A 13,396-nucleotide genomic window follows, 5' to 3' on the forward strand; every position below is an offset into this window, starting at 1 on the left:
GTCTGGATTTAAGCGCCGCATCCTATATACTTTTAAAAGCCACACCATAATGAAGGTATCAACCAGAATTGAACTTATTATGTATTCACCTACATTATACCATATATCTATTTCTATGAATAATTAATTTTCATTCTTTTAACATCTAATACTTACTTAATAAAAGTTAGGAGGGTTTCAGATTTCCGTGTAATTTTAGGATGTGAAGAACAAAACAATTAATTAAAAATGTGCCATTTATTCTTTTCACATGATATCATTAAGGGTACAATGAAAGCCATTTACTGACATAAACTAATTATATAAAATTTGCATAAATTACAGTTGAAATTGATTATAGTGCAAGCGACACAAAATCTTAAATTACAGTAGGTAGATGGTAAAATGTATAGAAAAGTACAAAAGAACAAATTTAAACACTGTGATTTATTTTGTACACACTTACGAAATTATTTCAGATAGCTAACAATTAAGCTTGCTGGAATTACAGGAATAACATATTTATTTATGTCTTCAAAGGGTATTGAAAATAAATTTATGTAAGAAACTCGCAGTAAAATCATGAGAACACTTCATGGGATGGTCTTAACTGGTCAAAATTCTACTTAGAAAACTGATATTATATAAATGAAAATAGGGTCTGTGGTCACAACAAGGGGACGGACAGTAATTAGCTAGGTTTGAAAGACAAATACTTGATTCTCGAATGGAATCACTTTTAAATAAAGCCGTTTGATCCCTTTCATGCTAAAGTGCTGCATAGAAGCACTATTCACATGTGATCAAGCAAAATAATGCATATGATAATTCTAATATTGGCGGCAACATCAGTTCTGAAGAACAGAACATGCTTAGCTTCACTTGACAAAGCCAAAAATACATCCCATTTATGAGATTCACTATGTACATAGGTAAATATGTCCATAAAAATAGAAGTCATTTTTAAAAAATAATTCCCACAACTCTACATTTACCTGAGGCACATGGACCTCTGGTTGTGTGCAAAATTTGTGATGATTATCATCACACATAGGTACCAAATGTCCAATTAGTCCCTATGCTACGTATTAAGAAACTAAGGTCACTATCAACAGCTCATTGATAAAAATGTTATACATAACTGAAAAAAATTAAAGTGGAATATTTACTACGGTAATATATAACATGCATTTTACGATAATTTTTGATATATTGTGAAATTTAAAATTGGTAACAAGGTTTATTCAAAGGAATTTACTTAAGACTAGACATATAAATATATAACCTTGAGGCCAGAATGACCATTCAGAGCTTCACTGACTAAATTTTAAATAATCACCTTACAACCAGTATCATCAGTCAAGATTTAACAACCCAGATACATCAGCAACAACATGAATAATGCACTTATGGCCTTTTAACTGCCAGAATTTGCGACCATCAAAGAAATAGATTGGCTTAAGCAGCCTGCTACCATCTAAACCATCACAGTTTGTAATCCCACTGGCATGGAGAACCAGCCTACCATCCAGTGGTACAATAAAAAGCCCTACCAATGTAAAAAATTGTTTAGAGATAAGTCACAAGGTCAGCTGCCTGTGATGTTGGCCATTTCATTATTATTTATTACCTTCACAGATGGTACAAGCCATATTAGATGCCAATATCATGAACAGCAAGACCATGAAGCATCAATCTGTTTCTTCAATGGTATAAAGTGAGAATAGCAAAACAGAAAGTGACCAATATCGTTTATCTTCATTGACATGTAAATACCAAAGGATTGAATGAAATATGTATGCATTTCCCATGACAATTTGAAGGTAGTAAATGATTCTCACTAAATATGAAGGAGAGAAGGTACCACTTGATATCAAAATAGTTCTGCCTTCATTTAATGAGTTTACTCACAACACCAACACACCTTTTAAAGTCTGCACCACAGATTTTATGGTCACAAAGACACTGGTATTATCAGACTCAATGTTAATTGTAAAAGTGTATCACATTAGCAGGAAATACATGCATACTTAACTATGAATAATACCATAGAAAATTAAATCTTGTCACACCCAGATTCTTTGAACCTTAACCTTAAGGATTCAAACAGGCAACTTTCAATACATCGAAAACCTAATGCCAAGAGGATTAACCTATTAGACAAGCACTTCATGCCCATGTGAGTGAAGCATGATGTTTCCGTTTTGCTATATTTCATAAAAGATCTTCTAAATATATACAGCCTCAGAGAGGCATGTTTGATTTCATGCATTCCCTGCCAGCATTTCAGTAGCAATACATCCCTCCTAAGAGAAGATGAATGGAATTAACATCCCCACAAATATTGGTTCTCTACAACAATAATAACACAACCCATTTTGACAGATCACCAAGAGAAACTACTGAAAGACATGCTCAGACTTATTGTGAGAGAATTAAATTATGACGAGAAGTGGCCATCCAAAACTTGAAAACACAAATAACTAGATCCAAAAATGTTTAAAAAAATAAGACATAGGAACTACTTTGTTGTGAGTACTGCTCATACATGATAGTTATTCACACATTGAGTTAAAAGACAGAGATAAAAAATCAACTGTTTCATTGCATGAGTGTGTTTATGTAATGGATTCTAAGAATAATCTATTGCTTCAAAGTTTAGTACACACTAATTAAAGAAGGACGATAGAACAAACAATGAAACTGGTTCACTAGAGTATAAGGAATCTCACAACCCTCGTGGTACTTTCATTGTTGCCTGAAGGCAGTTATAACTGTATAAAATGTGTGCATATACATGAACATTAAAATGGTATTTGTTTAACCAACCAAAGATTCGATGCCTCAAACGAAAAAAATGGCATATAATTAGGTCAAATAAAAGACAACATGGATTAGATGTGTACGTAGAATATAAAAAAAATGGTATAATCATACTTAGGAACCATGCATTCACTAGCATCCATATTTATGGAACACTCCTCTTGGTACCCACACTGCATGGACTTTTAATGCTTCATAAATATACTTAAATGATTAGCATTCCAGGTAATACATGGTAACTAACTTAATTAATACTGTAAAATTAGTTGGAATCTGGATATCGTTATTGGGAATCTGGATATTGGCTATTACACATATTTTTCAGAATAAAAGAATTGTTAACAGGTGCATAGAATTTTATCTCTAGTTATGGAATAATAGAGTATACTTTGTTTTAAGTCAATCATTTTCAGCACAAAGTGAATTAAACTAAAAAAATTAATAAGATGAAAGTCACATAAAAAGATAAAGAGTAAATTGTGTGAATAAGAAAGAGTAATGTTTGTACAAAATGAGGATATTATTCTTCTGAAATTAAATATAACATCTTATGTACCCTGATTTTTAGGCATGCATGAAGTGAATATATGCCTATTTGCAAGTTCATTAGAGCCATCAAATGTATTGGAACTACTTTAATGGGGACAAAAGTTTTGGAATTCATGAACATTAAACATTGTAGGTCCTTAACTTTGATCATGGAAATTTCTGTGAACAAAAGATGGTAAATCACAAATTCTTTATCTTTTGAGTGCTAGACTAGCATGATCGAATGCGATACAATTAAGATGAGATCATGTCTACACATAATAAATTGTGATTTTAGGCCAAGTGTATCCTGAATTAACATAGCACATGGACTGTTTGTGATATGGCAACAGCATGACACTGAACTACATGAGGTAAGAAAGATCATTAACAATTAAGGATTCCAACACAAAAACAAACATGCTTTTTACAGAGGCCTGCCACAAGCTCCACAAACTATTCCTTACATGGAATATCACTTCCTACACCAGACATAGTATAAATACTTTTCATTGCTTCGATGGGACCAGTGAAAACTAAATGCTACCTATCAGGTCAATATGGGTTAGAGATCAGCCTTGCAGCTAAATTTATGAATTTAGGGAAACTAAAACCACACAATTTTTTGCAGTTTTATGTCAAGATATATCATCTTTATGTTTTTCATGGTACTAGGGAGATCATTTCGCAGTTTGCTGAAAGTATTACTGCTAATGAAACTAGAGGCTTCGGGGATACGAAACTATTAAATAAAGGCCTGTCTAAAATTCAGGTCCAAGAATACATAAAGAGGTTAAGGACTGCAGATGAGTTTTTGTGATAAAAATTTCAGCAAGGAGAAATCCTAATACACAAAGATATCATTATCATCATCATAGACTATCAATTTAGACATCATCAGAAACTCTTCAACTGTACCATATTGGTTTGAATTTTAGATGTTTTAGGTTTTTGGAGCTGTCATTTCAGGAAAAAAGTTTAGATGCTCTTCTATGGCATGCAGTGAGCTTGAAATGAATTCAGATTACCACAAAATACATTTTACAAATTTTGCAGCTAAAAGATATAATTTTACGCAAAATTAACACATTCACCAACTTTTGAATTATGAAGTTCAGGTGTTAAATTTGATAATGATGATAATGTTCTGTAATGAAAATAAGTAAAAAAACACGGAGTCCAGTAATTGTTATCATGAAAATGTATTTCCCTCCAAGCCCATTGTATCTGAAGACATCTTATGGTAGTTTTTCAAATTCAATGTTCACCTTCTCATCGAGTCTCAATGCAATACTCTCAAACCTTTTATTCATTAAACATGCTTGTCTGACTCTTTCCATGCACAAGAACAGGGCTAAATAGCATGCCTTTTGGGGCTATAGAATTGATAGGGCGGTGAATGTGATATTCCCAATGGCAGTGCATCACTTGTGATAGTTACAGAATAAGATTGCACAGACATTGGCCCGCCTAGTTTGCATAAATACTTGATCAATTATCATCATGGTGAGTACGGTGCAATTAAGTTTCAATGCATGGCCAGGCAGCATTAGTTGTTGCACACACTTCATATTAGAAAAGACTGGTTTTGGGCTTCTTGCAATTGGAAAAACACTCCATCTTATATTCAAACCAATACAGTTTACTTTATATGATTGAATCCTCATGCTCTTGCATGAAACTCAATTCAAAAATTTTAAATTTCAAGAAATAAAAAAGGCAGTTCCATACATGATTAGTCATTCAGTTCTAATGTAGATATACCTCAAATGGAGTTAACAAGGCATTGAATTCAAAAGGAGTTCTGAATGAATCAAGTAAAACTAAATTATGAACAAAAAGAATAAAGAAATTGAAAATATTCAAAACATTAGCATGCATTTTTCTTCTAATGTGGGTATTAGTCAGTTAGGTGTACCCTGGAAAATACCCCACCTATCCTACCAAAGCATAATATAATTAATTATAAAAATATAGAGCAAAATGAGCTTAGAGGGAAACTCAAGATTTCTCCATAGCACCTTTGCTACCCTTTTTCTAGATTCCAAAACTGCAGGCGTCTCATGTAATACCTATGAACTTTGAGAATCTACTGTATGGCTAACGTGTATCAAATAAAAGATTAATTTATGGCTCCGACACTTTCCTATTTCTATGCCTTAATATTCTTTAAGGTACTAAATTTCAGGACTGCAGTCAGAATGTATAAACTTATAACTCAATTTCTGAGAGGTAAACTTTCAAGAACAATCAAGTCAGTACATACAACTGTTAAGTGCCAAAAGTGATGAAGAAATGGCACAATTAACATTTTTTTCAGGATGGAAACTAAACAGGTAGCTAACCTAGTACTGAGATCGCATCATACAAATTAACTGATGTGGTCCCAATCAAAAAATTAGCAACCATTAAGTCAGTCACCGAGTAGCCTCAAGTTTCTGACAAACAATACCAACAATTCCCGTCAGCTCCCATCGCTGGCATTGCTAAAATTACTGTTGCAGTCCTCAAAGTCGGGAGGTTGTGTGGTAAGGGGAACCCTTCTTCCGTTGCGCCAAACTGAAGAAGTTGAAGGATGACTCATATCTTCCCGGGTCCAGTTGGCCGTTGGAGGAAGTAGCCGGAGGATATCAGTGACCTTCTCTAAGGTATAATCAGGTCGAGGGTGGTCACCTGACCCATGCCCATTACCTTTTGGTGGCAAAACCCACACAGTGGCACCAAATGCTGCCTCTTTCCCACCTTTGATGTCTGTTTCAAGCTTATCTCCAACCATCAGACATGCTGATGGTGGGACACCAAGGAGACGACAGGCTTCATGGAATATATGTGCATTTGGCTTCTCCCAAGGCAGGTCACCTGACACGAGGATGACATCAAAGAGCCTTGCAAGGTCAAGTCGATGAACCTTCTCCCACTGCGCACGGGATGGGCCGTTGGTGATGAGCCCAAGACGAAAATGGCGCCGATGCAACTGACGTAAGAGTGCCCTCACAGCGGGTGGAGGTGCCAAACACTCATAGCGAAGCTCCACCCAATGCAGGCTTACCTCTCCTGGAAGGATTAAGAGGGATTCTAAGTGGTTGAATTGGGGAAGGAGTTATGCATGAACCAAAATTTTAAGTTCCAATTAATGACATAAAAACTATTTTTGGAGAATGTTTAGCACCACTGTAAGTTGAAAATACCGAAAATACACTACTACTATTAGGGAAAACCTATGGCTAGCAACTAATGGGAAGAGTTATTTCACAGTCAAATCTTTCAAAAACGACTAACAGTAACTGCAAAGTTTAACAGTGAATGGATTGACAGTATTATAAAAGTTAAAGATTTACCAATTTTCCTGGGTTTTACCAGGTTTGTAAGTTCGTAAAAATATTACAAACACATGCTCTAGATTTCATTTACTAATACAAATAATTCATTGGCTGCATGAGCAGGTTGTTAATGCTATTTAAGCTAAACTATCAATATTCAATAAAAATGTTCTCACCAATTGGGTATTTCATTTTTTTTAATGTAATGGATGAATGGTCCTTAACATACTCTAGACAACAGAATATGAAAAATCCACCAGAATTGACAATTATTTATTTCATTGAGAAATTAAAATAATTACTCTTTTTATTAGACAGCAATGGATTAATTGAAACTTCTGAAATGCTCAAATATGAATTTTTCACTTTTTTATACACTACTCAGAAATAGGTGCTAATAGAATGAAATGTCAGGCAAAGGTTGCATCAAACAAAAGTGTCATAAGGAAACTCTAAATATACTCTTGGCAAGAAAAGTGATTCTATTTTGAAATGTAATGCTCATAGATTTTCAGTATCTTGGCAGAACACCTTAAAGTGTATGCCATGCTTAGCTCTAGAGAAGACCATTTTTCAAATACCTAACGAAACAACAACGAAATTTTGGATACACCAATATTTGAAAAATTTAAATATTAAATCTCAATTAAGAACCTAAAAAATCACAGAATTAGCAAATATCGTCTTGTTCAAAAACAAAAAATATAGGATTAAAACTTTATGAAGATTGTACAGGAGATTTATAGCTAGTGAAAAAATGCTAAAGTAAGAATGTCAATAAATGAGCAACGCCGACCAAAATAACAATATTTGTGCATCAATGTGATGTCTATGTAGTAACCACCATCAACAAAACAACACGCAGATCATATTAGGCTAAGTAGTATCTAAATCTTACGAGAGATAAAATAGTAGAAGTAATTTTGCAGGAGGCGACTGACTACCAAGGTAATTTGTGCCATTGGGGATGGATAAGAGAGGATGAAGGGTGGACAGAAACCCGGAATTGGCATTAGCTTACCCTTAACAAAAAGCACCAAGGGGTCCATAGCTGAACTTCCCATCCGACGGATGGTGCTCACCACAAAGAACCTCAAGTAGGGGACGGGGATACTACTAAAAAATACTGCAACCTCCAGGATTCAAACCTGGGCCCTCTGGATGGGAAGCCAGCACATTAGCAACCGCACCATCTCAATCCCCATGAGAGATAAAATTCCCAGATATATTCAGTGTTTTGAAAAATTTGTGAGATTGATAAAATTGGTACCTAATTTAATAGGCTTCTCTTGTATGCATCATTATGTTTGCTTATGATAGAATCAGTTTTTCCATGCTAAAATATTTACTCAAAATAAGGCAGCAGATGTCAAATGTACTTCGAAACAAATGGAGTAGCTTCAGGAGTGATGTGGTGGAAGTCAAACATAGTGAGTAACTGATTGAAGCACTTTTCCACTTGATAAAAGTAGAAAAGTACTTCAATCAGTTATTCAGTACTTCGAAACAATTTTTGTATGTAACGTATGACTCCCTTCATAGAATTTACAGATTTTGAGCATCTTTCATGAATGTTATTCCATTCCCTTATCTCTTAGTTCTTCCATCATCTCAATTACAACTAGCCATACAAGTCAAAATACACTTTTTGCGACAACATTATCTGAGCCTAATAATGTGCGGTAAAATTCATATACCCTCACCAGCAATAGATTTATATTTGTCACCCAGAGCTTGAACCCAGAGCAGATGTCGCCATTCACTGAGGGACATCTCAGGATTTTCGGTGCAGAGCCTGAAATTCTGCAGGAATGTTTGCGTAGCTTGAACTGCCAAATGATGTGGAATTCCATAGTCTTCAACGAGTACTTCCACTAACTGCAAAAAATAATTTCCCCGTTCATATATGCTAAATAAAACAAAATTTGATTTAAAAAATAGGTAGATCACCCAGAAAGCATCAATAATTCTTACCAGTCAAGTGCTTTTCAGAGAATTAAAAAGACTTCTAGTTGCTACCTAGTAATTTTAAGTGCCCAATGATTAAACATCAAATTCATCATTTTAACACTTCAGTTTTTGTGAAATTGATTGTTTGTATGTGGTTTTTTAGGTAAGGAGTGAATGTTGATGTGTCGTTAAAACAATGTTTTATTTTGACTTTAAGCATATACAATTCAAACGTCATTATTAAATTTTATACAAACGTGACAACAAAATCAATGCAATACAATGAAACATTAAATATAAATATTTCAGCTGTATATGAAAAAGAATGCACATTAACAAAATTTTAAAATGATCACGTTTAACACAATATATAAAGATCATGTATAGATGAAATAAGGTTAGAATTGATAAAAACATAACAAAAAGTTCGAAATGACCAAACAATTCAACTTTGAAAAAAGCAGAAATATCAAGGATAACATGCCCAGAACCATTTGTAAATGAATGTCCACTTTTGGGATATCATACAAATTATTCATTTAGTAACTTTTTGGAATGAAGCCTCTAAATTTCCAGAGTAAAATAAATGGGAGTTACATACTCTTATGCAAAATGCAAATTTGGAAGATTAACATAAGTTTTCCTTGTCAGACGACATTTACATTATGAGCAAGTGATAAAACTGGACCAAAATTTAGGAGAAAGAATGAGTGGTTAGACACTATAAAAATGCTAACTATAAATCACCTTGATGGCAATGCCAAAAATCACCAGCAGTAAAAGCTCAACACAAAATGTTCCACACTTCATCATGAATTCATGTTGAAGACAAATAAATTAGATATTAAAAGTCTTCACAATTAAATTAGTCCACTTTGTACATTTAAGTCACCATGGTATGCATATAACACCACAGCAGCAAGCTTTGGATTTTGTACTGATCTGCAGTGACTAGTAAACATGATCTACTCAGTCTTTTCAACCCGAAAAGTTCTCAGGCTCACATGGATTTTGGAATTGTCTGCATAAATACAGCACCCAAAGTTTACCTTATTTTTAAAAAAAATTAAGCATTAAAAAATTAAAAATTATTAGTCCTTTGCAATGAGTCCTTCTGAACTCTTTTCTAAGGACTTTTTTGTAGTACCATCAATGCAACAAGGTGTACACAAGTGGGGGATAATGCTACACTCGTCAATACCAATAGGGACCTGGGGCGTAGTAAGACGAGAGTAGGATCAGGAGTTTTGAGGATCTGGCTCCCAGGATGGATGGTGATGTAGGAGGTGGTGGCAGAGGCACGCTTAGGGCAAGTGTCTTGCCTGCCTCCCACTCACCCAGCTGCCATAGCAGGCGACTCACTGCAAAAACACCAAAAGATCAACGCTTCTGGAGAACATAGCAAGCCACCCACCCACACAACATCCCTCCCTCCATCGAGATGGATAAATCCCTGACAGGCGAAGAGTGATAATGGATACGTTGCTTTGACTCACCCCAGCAGCCTAATGAGGTCCTTCCCACCATCACCCTACTTCCAACGCTAACTAGAGCTAGCTACATTGTGGAAAAAAATAAAGTGGCAGTCACATAAATAAACACAGGGACACCGGGCAAAGAAAATCACTCCTTTTCAAGGCAGCTAACACAATGGGTGGATTTTGGGAATAGGCATGAAAGAGATAATCACACTCTTGTGGAACTTTATTCCCCAAAGAGTCGTTTCCCAAGCTCCATGAGCCGGTGTGTACGGCATGTGGTGAGAATATCATGACTCTTCAACAACTCTGCGACATCCTTGTTGGCAGCCAGCATCTGACAAAGAAAATCCTCATAAGCTGCTCTGATGTTGTGGGGCAATGCACCAACCCTCACTTTCCTCAGCATGATGGCTGTTCCTTCAACCCAACCAGTCTCCACGGCAAACTCAGACACCCACGGGAGTTGTGACAGGAGCCCACTCATTGTTTGCATCCCCAAAAACCATAACTCACTCAGCTCAATCCAGTGCTCCTTGTAGGTCATTGACACCACCAAGGATCCAGTTGAGACAGTGGTCTCTCTGCCCTCATCAATGACATATGCATCCCACAAAAAGCGAATGACAGACTGAACATAGCGACATATGGAGAAATCATTTTTGCGAGCTTTCGTCGCTAGTTGCTTCATTAACAGGAGACCAAAAACTGCCAAGTGCCCCTGCAGGACTAAGTTTTCTGACGTGGACTTCACCTCGGGGAGAGCATCCATGACAAATTTCAAAAGCCTGTCAAACAGAGGAGATGACTCAACGCGCTTTGGTTCCAGTACAGTTAGATTCATGAATATGTTGCATGCAGATATCATAGCTATTCTTGAATCTGCCATCTCCGCTAGAGTTTTGGCATCAGGGCCAGCATCAGGGGCCCTGACCTTCTTGCGCTCGGACTTGGGCACTGGTGGTCGCTTGTAATTCACAATTGACCAATGATAGGAAATGCATTCAAAAAGAACTTCATCCTCCTCCACTTGAAATAATACGCTGCGAGCCTTATCATCCACTGCAAGATGACATAGTGCTGGGAGTAGTAACCTCAGTACGTCTATATGCCCCCATGGATTACTTTCTTCACTTTCTAAATCAGGAGATCCTGTTTTGGATGCTAACCTACGAGCCCTTGTGGCCCTGAAAGTCTCATTGGCAATCTTTAGAATAAATGGAAGCATTGCTATCACAGCATTGCGGTTCGCAGATGTTTCTTGGGCTAACCATGCAGCCAAAACCCGCACCAGAGCACAAGTGAATATTCTCTCAGGGCCACTGCCTCCATCCGGCAGTTCTTTGGACATTTTTGTCAGTAGTGTAATGACTGCATTGAAGGCCCCCTTGAGGCCAGTATACATTGTCTGCTTCTCTTTTTCCTCTAAATCTATTTTCCCACCAGAAGCGACAAATGCAATGGCCAACTCCATTATGGTGAAGCAAGAGGTGATGAGTTCAGCATTCCCAATCACCTGCTTAAGGGTTCGATCTTCCAGCTGCATACGTACTTCCACAGAGCACAGCTGAACCAGAAGTAGGAAGAACTGCTTAGGCCTTTCCTCATCTGCAAGACACCACTCAACACCCAAGAGCTCGACAACAATAGATGCGAGTTTTAATGCAGGATCGCGCTGGGTTTTACCAATTTTGCTTGTCAGAATTTCGGTTATACCTTTGTATGTGCTGCTGGGCCAAATTTCTTCATCAGTTGATGCATCAATGAAGTCTCTTGGACAATTGAAAAGGAGAGTATATAACATTGAACATAGTTCAAACTTTTTCTCACTCTGATCGGACTTGAAGTCTAAAGACATCTTATTTAAAATACTATGAAATATCTTAGGATCCGTTCCCCAAGCTACAGGACCTTGACAACCGACTATTAGCACAAAAATGCTCAATGCTTCATCGCATTGAAAACATTGCTCAATGTAAAAATCTGGGAGTTTTGTAAGAACACCAGATTTTAAAAATGCTTTCTGTCCTGCAGGGTAACTGGCAATATGCTTCAGGCACTCATAACTTTCACTTATTACCATCAACAAATCGTCGTCATCGGACTGCTCCGCTTTTTCTATTACTTCCAAGAAAACAGGAATATTAGCAAGCATTTCTTGATGAGTAGCAATTTCTGGATCTGAACAAAAACAACTCAATATGGATAAAGCTACTGACTTGTACACTAATGGTGGGCAATCTATTGGCACTTCGGAACTTAGCAATAGTTTCTTCAGGAATTTGAAACCAATCGCTTCGAAAAGTGCTTTTTTACACGCGGAAGAACAATCACCGGCTTTCACTAGTTTTGTGACCATGAACAGGCCAGCGAACTTAGCAGTATCACTGTCAGCTACCTTCAGAATGGCAACGCATTTCTTGACAGGCTCCGGAATTTTCTCTCCCATTTTGACTTTGCTCTTCAAATGCTTTACAGTTAATACTGATTACCTCACAACTTCGACAAGATTATAATAGAGTATATAATAAATCGAAAGGATAGTCACTTAAATATACCAGCAGAGGCCGTATTCAACTATGCCAGAAACGTAGACACCAAGCTCCTCTTCCACGATCAACGTTGACAATTCTTCGGTTGAATACGTAGTGTTCCTTCTTCAAAAACCAGAAATTAAGCCTTCAGAAAGGATAATAGTTAATATATCTCTTCATTGAACGGAAAAATTGTCACAACGTCTACACACTTCCACCACCAAAACTATATTAGGTTCAAGTGAGAGACACACCCTCATAGATGGATTCTAATTTAAGAGTTCCTGGCTAAGGTTTCCCCTCGTGTTCATTCCTCCTATCACCAATTCTATTTTGGTTTCCATGCTATTATAAATAAAAAACGTAGGCAACGAAATGCGTGCGCGCACTTCGTTGGCGACGCCTATGGGGAAATGCATGCGGTAAAATGGACGAACAAAGAACTCAAGTTACCTGTCAGAAAATGGTGACTATAGCAAGAGCAGCCGTTAATATCGATATGAAATATTTAAAAATTCTTACTTTACCTTTTCACAAGCTAATTTATCCCCTTTTTGAGTCTGTATGAGCGTGTTGTCCAAGTCGAAGAAAATAGTGGACACAAATGGTGACCTGATACGTCTGCTGCAAGAGGCCATCTTCTTATCAAGGGTGCTGAATTTTCATTGGATAGCCTTTCACGGACGGATATCCGGACATGACGTAATTTTGGCGGAAAATCTGACGTTCGTCAAGTTACAACTAGTCGATTTGAATGACCAGTTACGCGGCGAAAGTGACTTCT

The 13,396-nt window shown here is 36.7% G+C and overlaps 2 protein-coding genes across 2 annotated transcripts; both read right to left on the minus strand.

Annotated features, from left to right (window-relative positions):
* Positions 1 to 222: 222 nt before the first annotated feature.
* LOC139698926 (N-acylneuraminate-9-phosphatase) lies at positions 223 to 13,387 on the minus strand. Its single transcript, XM_071597881.1, has 3 exons — positions 13,140 to 13,387; positions 8,354 to 8,528; positions 223 to 6,384 (listed from the first exon to the last, which is right to left on the minus strand). Exons 1-3 carry the CDS (start codon positions 13,248 to 13,250, stop codon positions 5,795 to 5,797), a joined length of 876 nt encoding a protein of 291 aa, XP_071453982.1. The 5' UTR covers positions 13,251 to 13,387; the 3' UTR covers positions 223 to 5,794.
* Positions 8,815 to 13,123, minus strand: Neurochondrin (neurochondrin). The gene is made up of 2 exons (XM_071597879.1): positions 12,867 to 13,123; positions 8,815 to 12,735 (listed from the first exon to the last, which is right to left on the minus strand). Exon 2 carries the CDS (start codon positions 12,525 to 12,527, stop codon positions 10,305 to 10,307), a length of 2,223 nt encoding a protein of 740 aa, XP_071453980.1. The 5' UTR covers positions 12,528 to 12,735; positions 12,867 to 13,123; the 3' UTR covers positions 8,815 to 10,304.
* Positions 13,388 to 13,396: the final 9 nt, after the last annotated feature.

The sequence above is a fragment of the Hetaerina americana genome, unplaced genomic scaffold (genome assembly GCF_022747635.1).
Source record: "Hetaerina americana unplaced genomic scaffold, ioHetAmer1.1.p SCAF_9, whole genome shotgun sequence".
Classification (NCBI taxonomy): Eukaryota; Metazoa; Arthropoda; class Insecta; order Odonata; family Calopterygidae; genus Hetaerina; species Hetaerina americana.

Coding starts and splice junctions, on each gene's coding strand:
- Neurochondrin (XM_071597879.1), bottom strand. CDS start 12,527: ATGGGAGAGAAAATTCCGGAGCCTGTCAAGAAATGCGTTGCCATTCTG.
- LOC139698926 (XM_071597881.1), bottom strand. CDS start 13,250: ATGGCCTCTTGCAGCAGACGTATCAGGTCACCATTTGTGTCCACTATT. Junction 8,529..13,139: donor ATAAATTAGCTTGTGAAAAG/GTAAAGTAAGAA, acceptor TATTTTTTGCAG/TTAGTGGAAGTACTCGTTGA. Junction 6,385..8,353: donor CAAATATAAATCTATTGCTG/GTGAGGGTATAT, acceptor TAATCCTTCCAG/GAGAGGTAAGCCTGCATTGG.